This window comes from Procambarus clarkii, chromosome 1 (genome assembly GCF_040958095.1).
Source record: "Procambarus clarkii isolate CNS0578487 chromosome 1, FALCON_Pclarkii_2.0, whole genome shotgun sequence".
Taxonomy (NCBI): Eukaryota; Metazoa; Arthropoda; class Malacostraca; order Decapoda; family Cambaridae; genus Procambarus; species Procambarus clarkii.
The window spans coordinates 16942273-16952248 of NC_091150.1; the positions used below are offsets into that span (position 1 = coordinate 16942273).

At 54.7% G+C, this 9976-nt stretch overlaps 1 protein-coding gene across 1 annotated transcript in view; it reads left to right on the forward strand.

The window, feature by feature from the left end:
• Positions 1 to 9072, forward strand: part of LOC123758774 (plectin-like) — a 39782-nt gene extending 30710 nt beyond the window's left edge. Inside the window, exons 5-9 of the mRNA XM_069320298.1 lie at positions 328 to 918; positions 1738 to 2148; positions 4948 to 6447; positions 7228 to 8508; positions 8668 to 9072. Coding sequence (XP_069176399.1) covers positions 328 to 918; positions 1738 to 2148; positions 4948 to 6447; positions 7228 to 8508; positions 8668 to 9072 — 4188 coding nt within the window. The remainder of the gene's footprint in view (positions 1 to 327; positions 919 to 1737; positions 2149 to 4947; positions 6448 to 7227; positions 8509 to 8667) is intronic.
• The last annotated feature ends 904 nt before the right edge of the window (positions 9073 to 9976 follow it).

The following is a 9976-nucleotide window of genomic DNA, read 5'->3' on the forward strand; positions in this document are numbered from 1 at the left end:
CCCCATATAGCTGGACGGTGGAAGATGGCACCCAAGGCTCCATGAAAACAGAGCTTCTGGGTGACTTCGTGAGGCGGCGTGTGGGGCTGTGTGTCAACCCGCGGGCCGCGCTCCACGCTGGAGCTGTATGGAGAATATCGTAGCAGTCCTGGTCCGGGGCAGCTCAACACCCTCTTACACCGGAGAAGAACCCACGGGACGAGGCAACATGTGAGGCGGAGGAAGTGTATTAGTCTGGGTAGTCCAAGCGACATCTGTTGCCACCTAACATCTAGTGAGCAACACCTCGTGGAGTGAGCAGTACCAAGGAAGGAGTCTATACAACAGGCGGCACCAAGGAAGGAGACTATACAACAGGCAGCACCAAGGGAGGAGTCTATACAACAGGCGGCACCAAGGAAGGAGACTATACAACAGGCGGCACCAAGGAAGGAGTCTATACAACAGGCAGCACCAAGGGAGGAGTCTATACAACAGGCGGCACCAAGGAAGGAGACTATACAACAGGCGGCACCAAGGGAGGAGTCTATACAACAGGCGGCACCAAGGGAGGAGTCTATACAACAGGCGGCACCAAGGAAGGAGACTATACAACAGGCGGCACCAAGGAAGGAGACTGTACAACAGGCAGCACCAAGGAAGGAGACTATACAACAGGCGGCACCAAGGAAGGAGACTGTACAACAGGCAGCACCAAGGAAGGAGACTATACAACAGGCAGCACCAAGGAAGGAGACTGTACAACAGGCAGCACCAAGGGAGGAGACTGTACAACAGGCAGCACCAAGGAAGGAGACTATACAACAGGCAGCACCAAGGAAGGAGACTGTACAACAGGCGGCACCAAGGAAGGAGACTATACAACAGGCGGCACCAAGGAAGGAGTCTATACAACAGGCAGCACCAAGGGAGGAGACTGTACAACAGGCGGCACCAAGGAAGGAGACTATACAACAGGCAGCACCAAGGAAGGAGACTATACAACAGGCGGCACCAAGGGAGGAGTCTATACAACAGGCGGCACCAAGGGAGGAGTCTATACAACAGGCGGCACCAAGGGAGGAGACTGTACAACAGGCGGCACCAAGGAAGGAGACTATACAACAGGCAGCACCAAGGAAGGAGACTATACAACAGGCGGCACCAAGGGAGGAGACTGTACAACAGGCGGCACCAAGGGAGGAGTCTATACAACAGGCGGCACCAAGGAAGGAGACTGTACAACAGGCGGCACCAAGGGAGGAGTCTATACAACAGGCAGCACCAAGGAAGGAGACTGTACAACAGGCGGCACCAAGGAAGGAGTCTATACAACAGGCGGCACCAAGGGAGGAGTCTATACAACAGGCGGCACCAAGGGAGGAGACTGTACAACAGGCGGCACCAAGGAAGGAGACTATACAACAGGCAGCACCAAGGAAGGAGACTATACAACAGGCGGCACCAAGGGAGGAGACTGTACAACAGGCGGCACCAAGGGAGGAGTCTATACAACAGGCGGCACCAAGGAAGGAGACTGTACAACAGGCGGCACCAAGGGAGGAGTCTATACAACAGGCGGCACCAAGGAAGGAGTCTATACAACAGGCGGCACCAAGGGAGGAGACTGTACAACAGGCGGCACCAAGGAAGGAGACTGTACAACAGGCGGCACCAAGGAAGGAGTCTATACAACAGGCGGCACCAAGGAAGGAGTCTATACAACAGGCGGCACCAAGGGAGGAGACTGTACAACAGGCGGCACCAAGGAAGGAGACTATACAACAGGCGGCACCAAGGAAGGAGTCTATACAACAGGCGGCACCAAGGAAGGAGACTATACAACAGGCAGCACCAAGGAAGGAGTCTATACAACAGGCGGCACCAAGGAAGGAGACTGTACAACAGGCGGCACCAAGGAAGGAGACTATACAACAGGCAGCACCAAGGAAGGAGTCTATACAACAGGCGGCACCAAGGGAGGAGACTATACAACAGGCAGCACCAAGGAAGGAGTCTATACAACAGGCAGCACCAAGGGAGGAGACTATACAACAGGCGGCACCAAGGGAGGAGTCTATACAACAGGCGGCACCAAGGAAGGAGACTATACAACAGGCAGCACCAAGGAAGGAGTCTATACAACAGGCGGCACCAAGGAAGGAGACTGTACAACAGGCGGCACCAAGGAAGGAGACTATACAACAGGCGGCACCAAGGAAGGAGTCTATACAACAGGCGGCACCAAGGAAGGAGACTGTACAACAGGCGGCACCAAGGAAGGAGTCTATACAACAGGCGGCACCAAGGAAGGAGACTATACAACAGGCGGCACCAAGGAAGGAGTCTATACAACAGGCGGCACCAAGGGAGGAGTCTATACAACAGGCAGCACCAAGGGAGGAGTCTATACAACAGGCGGCACCAAGGGAGGAGTCTATACAACAGGCGGCACCAAGGGAGGAGACTATACAACAGGCGGCACCAAGGAAGGAGTCTATACAACAGGCGGCACCAAGGAAGGAGACTGTACAACAGGCGGCACCAAGGAAGGAGACTATACAACAGGCGGCACCAAGGGAGGAGACTGTACAACAGGCGGCACCAAGGAAGGAGACTGTACAACAGGCGGCACCAAGGAAGGAGACTATACAACAGGCGGCACCAAGGAAGGAGACTATACAACAGGCGGCACCAAGGAAGGAGTCTATACAACAGGCGGCACCAAGGAAGGAGACTGTACAACAGGCGGCACCAAGGAAGGAGACTGTACAACAGGCGGCACCAAGGAAGGAGTACTATACAACAGGCGGCACCAAGGAAGGAGACTGTACAACAGGCGGCCCCAAGGAAGGAGACTGTACAACAGGCGGCACCAAGGAAGGAGACTATACAACAGGCGGCACCAGGAAGGAGACTATACAAACAGGCGGCACCAAGGAAGGAGTCTATACAACAGGCGGCACACAAGGGAGGAGACTGTCAACAGGCGGCACCAAGGAAGGAGACTATACAACAGGCGGCACCAAGGAAGGAGTCTATACAAAGGCAGCACCAAGGAAGGAGTCTATACAACAGGCGGCACCAAGGAAGGAGACTGTACAACAGGCGGCACCAAGGAAGGAGACTATACAACAGGCGGCACCAAGGAAGGAGTCTATACAACAGGCGGCACCAAGGGAGGAGACTATACAACAGGCGGCACCAAGGAAGGAGACTATACAACAGGCGGCACCAAGGAAGGAGTCTATACAACAGGCAGCACCAAGGAAGGAGTCTATACAACAGGCGGCACCAAGGAAGGAGACTGTACAACAGGCGGCACCAAGGAAGGAGACTATACAACAGGCGGCACCAAGGAAGGAGACTATACAACAGGCGGCACCAAGGAAGGAGACTGTACAACAGGCGGCACCAAGGAAGGAGACTATACAACAGGCGGCACCAAGGAAGGAGTCTATACAACAGGCGGCACCAAGGAAGGAGACTGTACAACAGGCGGCACCAAGGAAGGAGACTATACAACAGGCGGCACCAAGGAAGGAGTCTATACAACAGGCGGCACCAAGGGAGGAGACTATACAACAGGCGGCACCAAGGAAGGAGACTATACAACAGGCGGCACCAAGGAAGGAGTCTATACAACAGGCAGCACCAAGGAAGGAGTCTATACAACAGGCGGCACCAAGGAAGGAGACTGTACAACAGGCGGCACCAAGGAAGGAGACTATACAACAGGCGGCACCAAGGAAGGAGTCTATACAACAGGCGGCACCAAGGGAGGAGACTGTACAACAGGCGGCACCAAGGAAGGAGACTGTACAACAGGCGGCACCAAGGAAGGAGACTATACAACAGGCGGCACCAAGGAAGGAGACTATACAACAGGCGGCACCAAGGAAGGAGTCTATACAACAGGCGGCACCAAGGGAGGAGACTGTACAACAGGCGGCACCAAGGAAGGAGACTATACAACAGGCGGCACCAAGGAAGGAGTCTATACAACAGGCAGCACCAAGGGAGGAGTCTATACAACAGGCGGCACCAAGGGAGGAGTCTATACAACAGGCGGCACCAAGGAAGGAGTCTATACAACAGGCGGCACCAAGGAAGGAGACTATACAACAGGCGGCACCAAGGAAGGAGTCTATACAACAGGCGGCACCAAGGGAGGAGACTGTACAACAGGCGGCACCAAGGAAGGAGACTATACAACAGGCAGCACCAAGGAAGGAGTCTATACAACAGGCGGCACCAAGGGAGGAGACTGTACAACAGGCGGCACCAAGGAAGGAGACTATACAACAGGCAGCACCAAGGAAGGAGTCTATACAACAGGCGGCACCAAGGGAGGAGACTGTACAACAGGCGGCACCAAGGAAGGAGACTGTACAACAGGCAGCACCAAGGAAGGAGACTATACAACAGGCGGCACCAAGGAAGGAGACTATACAACAGGCGGCACCAAGGGAGGAGACTATACAACAGGCAGCACCAAGGAAGGAGACTATACAACAGGCAGCACCAAGGAAGGAGACTGTACAACAGGCGGCACCAAGGGAGGAGACTATACAACAGGCAGCACCAAGGAAGGAGACTATACAACAGGCAGCACCAAGGAAGGAGACTGTACAACAGGCGGCACCAAGGGAGGAGACTATACAACAGGCGGCACCAAGGAAGGAGACTATACAACAGGCAGCACCAAGGAAGGAGACTGTACAACAGGCGGCACCAAGGAAGGAGACTATACAACAGGCAGCACCAAGGAAGGAGACTGTACAACAGGCGGCACCAAGGGAGGAGACTGTACAACAGGCGGCACCAAGGAAGGAGACTATACAACAGGCGGCACCAAGGGAGGAGACTGTACAACAGGCGGCACCAAGGGAGGAGACTGTACAACAGGCGGCACCAAGGAAGGAGACTGTACAACAGGCGGCACCAAGGGAGGAGACTGTACAACAGGCGGCACCAAGGAAGGAGACTGTACAACAGGCGGCACCAAGGAAGGAGACTATACAACAGGCGGCACCAAGGGAGGAGACTATACAACAGGCAGCACCAAGGGAGGAGACTATACAACAGGCGGCACCAAGGGAGGAGTCTATACAACAGGCAGCACCAAGGAAGGAGTCTATACAACAGGCAGCACCAAGGAAGGAGTCTATACAACAGGCGGCACCAAGGAAGGAGACTATACAACAGGCAGCACCAAGGGAGGAGACTGTACAACAGGCGGCACCAAGGGAGGAGTCTATACAACAGGCGGCACCAAGGGAGGAGTCTATACAACAGGCGGCACCAAGGGAGGAGACTATACAACAGGCAGCACCAAGGAAGGAGTCTATACAACAGGCGGCACCAAGGAAGGAGACTATACAACAGGCAGCACCAAGGGAGGAGACTGTACAACAGGCGGCACCAAGGGAGGAGTCTATACAACAGGCGGCACCAAGGGAGGAGTCTATACAACAGGCGGCACCAAGGGAGGAGACTATACAACAGGCAGCACCAAGGGAGGAGTCTATACAACAGGCAGCACCAAGGGAGGAGACTGTACAACAGGCGGCACCAAGGAAGGAGACTATACAACAGGCAGCACCAAGGGAGGAGACTATACAACAGGCAGCACCAAGGGAGGAGACTATACAACAGGCAGCACCAAGGGAGGAGTCTATACAACAGGCAGCACCAAGGGAGGAGACTGTACAACAGGCGGCACCAAGGGAGGAGACTATACAACAGGCGGCACCAAGGGAGGAGACTATACAACAGGCAGCACCAAGGGAGGAGTCTATACAACAGGCAGCACCAAGGGAGGAGACTGTACAACAGGCGGCACCAAGGGAGGAGACTATACAACAGGCAGCACCAAGGGAGGAGACTATACAACAGGCGGCACCAAGGGAGGAGACTATACAACAGGCAGCACCAAGGGAGGAGACTATACAACAGGCGGCACCAAGGAAGGAGTCTATACAACAGGCGGCACCAAGGGAGGAGACTATACAACAGGCAGCACCAAGGGAGGAGACTATACAACAGGCGGCACCAAGGAAGGAGTCTATACAACAGGCGGCACCAAGGGAGGAGACTATACAACAGGCAGCACCAAGGGAGGAGACTATACAACAGGCGGCACCAAGGGAGGAGACTATACAACAGGCAGCACCAAGGGAGGAGACTATACAACAGGCGGCACCAAGGGAGGAGACTATACAACAGGCGGCACCAAGGGAGGAGACTATACAACAGGCAGCACCAAGGGAGGAGACTATACAACAGGCAGCACCAAGGGAGGAGACTATACAACAGGCGGCACCAAGGGAGGAGACTATACAACAGGCAGCACCAAGGGAGGAGACTATACAACAGGCAGCACCAAGGGAGGAGACTATACAACAGGCGGCACCAAGGGAGGAGACTATACAACAGGCGGCACCAAGGAAGGAGACTATACAACAGGCGGCACCAAGGGAGGAGACTATACAACAGGCGGCACCAAGGGAGGAGACTATACAACAGGCAGCACCAAGGAAGGAGACTGTACAACAGGCGGCACCAAGGGAGGAGACTATACAACAGGCGGCACCAAGGGAGGAGACTATACAACAGGCAGCACCAAGGGAGGAGACTATACAACAGGCAGCACCAAGGGAGGAGACTATACAACAGGCGGCACCAAGGGAGGAGACTATACAACAGGCAGCACCAAGGGAGGAGACTATACAACAGGCAGCACCAAGGGAGGAGACTATACAACAGGCGGCACCAAGGGAGGAGACTATACAACAGGCGGCACCAAGGAAGGAGACTATACAACAGGCGGCACCAAGGGAGGAGACTATACAACAGGCGGCACCAAGGGAGGAGACTATACAACAGGCAGCACCAAGGAAGGAGACTGTACAACAGGCGGCACCAAGGAAGGAGTCTGTACAACAGGCGGCACCAAGGAAGGAGACTGTACAACAGGCGGCACCAAGGAAGGAGACTATACAACAGGCGGCACCAAGGGAGGAGTCTATACAACAGGCGGCACCAAGGGAGGAGTCTATACAACAGGCGGCACCAAGGAAGGAGACTATACAACAGGCGGCACCAAGGGAGGAGTCTATACAACAGGCGGCACCAAGGGAGGAGACTATACAACAGGCGGCACCAAGGAAGGAGACTATACAACAGGCGGCACCAAGGGAGGAGTCTATACAACAGGCGGCACCAAGGGAGGAGTCTATACAACAGGCGGCACCAAGGAAGGAGACTGTACAACAGGCGGCACCAAGGGAGGAGACTATACAACAGGCGGCACCAAGGAAGGAGTCTGTACAACGGGCGGCACCAAGGGAGGAGTCTATACAACAGGCGGCACCAAGGGAGGAGTCTATACAACAGGCGGCACCAAGGAAGGAGACTATACAACAGGCGGCACCAAGGAAGGAGTCTGTACAACGGGCGGCACCAAGGGAGGAGTCTATACAACAGGCGGCACCAAGGGAGGAGACTATACAACAGGCAGCACCAAGGAAGGAGACTGTACAACAGGCGGCACCAAGGGAGGAGACTATACAACAGGCAGCACCAAGGGAGGAGTCTATACAACAGGCGGCACCAAGGAAGGAGACTGTACAACAGGCGGCACCAAGGAAGGAGACTGTACAACAGGCGGCACCAAGGAAGGAGACTGTACAACGGGCGGCACCAAGGGAGGAGACTATACAACAGGCGGCACCAAGGGAGGAGACTGTACAACAGGCGGCACCAAGGGAGGAGACTGTACAACAGGCGGCACCAAGGAAGGAGACTGTACAACAGGCGGCACCAAGGAAGGAGACTGTACAACAGGCGGCACCAAGGGAGGAGACTGTACAACAGGCAGCACCAAGGAAGGAGACTATACAACAGGCAGCACCAAGGAAGGAGACTATACAACAGGCGGCACCAAGGAAGGAGACTATACAACAGGCAGCACCAAGGAAGGAGACTGTACAACAGGCGGCACCAAGGGAGGAGACTGTACAACAGGCGGCACCAAGGGAGGAGACTGTACAACAGGCGGCACCAAGGGAGGAGACTGTACAACGGGCGGCACCAAGGGAGGAGACTGTACAACAGGCGGCACCAAGGAAGGAGACTGTACAACGGGCGGCACCAAGGAAGGAGACTGTACAACAGGCAGCACCAAGGAAGGAGACTATACAACAGGCGGCACCAAGGGAGGAGACTGTACAACAGGCGGCACCAAGGGAGGAGTCTGTACAACAGGCGGCACCAAGGGAGGAGTCTGTACAACAGGCGGCACCAAGGGAGGAGTCTATACAACAGGCGGCACCAAGGGAGGAGACTGTACAACAGGCGGCACCAAGGAAGGAGACTGTACAACAGGCGGCACCAAGGAAGGAGACTGTACAACAGGCGGCACCAAGGAAGGAGACTGTACAACGGGCGGCACCAAGGGAGGAGTCTATACAACAGGCGGCACCAAGGGAGGAGACTGTACAACAGGCGGCACCAAGGGAGGAGACTGTACAACAGGCGGCACCAAGGGAGGAGACTGTACAACAGGCGGCACCAAGGGAGGAGACTGTACAACAGGCGGCACCAAGGGAGGAGACTGTACAACAGGCGGCACCAAGGAAGGAGTCTATACAACAGGCGGCACCAAGGGAGGAGACTGTACAACAGGCGGCACCAAGGAAGGAGTCTGTACAACAGGCGGCACCAAGGGAGGAGTCTATACAACAGGCGGCACCAAGGGAGGAGACTGTACAACAGGCAGCACCAAGGAAGGAGACTATACAACAGGCGGCACCAAGGGAGGAGACTATACAACAGGCAGCACCAAGGAAGGAGACTATACAACAGGCAGCACCAAGGAAGGAGACTGTACAACAGGCAGCACCAAGGGAGGAGTCTATACAACAGGCGGCACCAAGGGAGGAGACTGTACAACAGGCGGCACCAAGGAAGGAGTCTGTACAACAGGCGGCACCAAGGAAGGAGTCTGTACAACAGGCGGCACCAAGGAAGGAGTCATCCACCTACAATAAGAATGTCTTCACGTCGTGGCACGGTAAAGAGCTGTGCTGAGCGCCCACCATCTACAAGACTACGATCTATAACGTAGTTAAATTGACCCCCATTTCCCCCCTTGTGTTAGGAAAGGTGATGAGGTGATATCATTAATTACGTGAGGAGCGACATCGGACACAGAGCAGTATTGTTGGTTGAGGGTGGTGAAGAAGCCTTGACTGCGAGAAGCGACGTCCCACTGTATTGGAGGTATTACTTGACCGCTGAGAAAGGTCAGTCAAGTTGGTGGCCTTGTCAATACCCTTATGGAAGGGCAACTTGACCTGGGTAAACATCGAGTTTCCTGGTCCATAGAAACCCCAGGAAGGAGACTAGGGAGTGGTCGAGTTACCTCACTCACGGCGGGGTGCCAGGCTGGGGTTGGTGGGAACCTGCTCCCCAGTTTGACGGAGGTGCTCCCCAGGGGTGAACAGTGGCACCTGGGGAGGGCAGTAGGGCTCCATCAGTGAGGAGCTCCTGAGTGGCGGACACTGTCGAGCATTCTAGAGGGACGTCGACTCCTCCTAAGGCAGAGTACGCCAGGGTGGAAATTGGCGAGTCTGTCGGAATACCTAATTGGGGGCAAGACCCATCATAATAACTGTAGTATACCTGGAATGTACCTGGGGTGTACCTGCTTTGGAGATAAAGAAGTTCACAGCTATGCTGGAGGCAGCAACAACCCCCAGTGATCGTGCACGCCTCACAGCTGTGCAGGCTCCCCATGTCGGAAAATCTGACACCATTTAATAATATCATACAGGCAGATAATATTGCTGTGTTGTATAAACAAGTTAACCCATAGAAAATGTAACGTAGTGGAATTTCCGTCTATAGAAAACGGGATATCATTACCACATACTATTATAAATTCACCACCTATTATGGTGGGAATTATTCTTAAATACATTAGTCTTTGGAC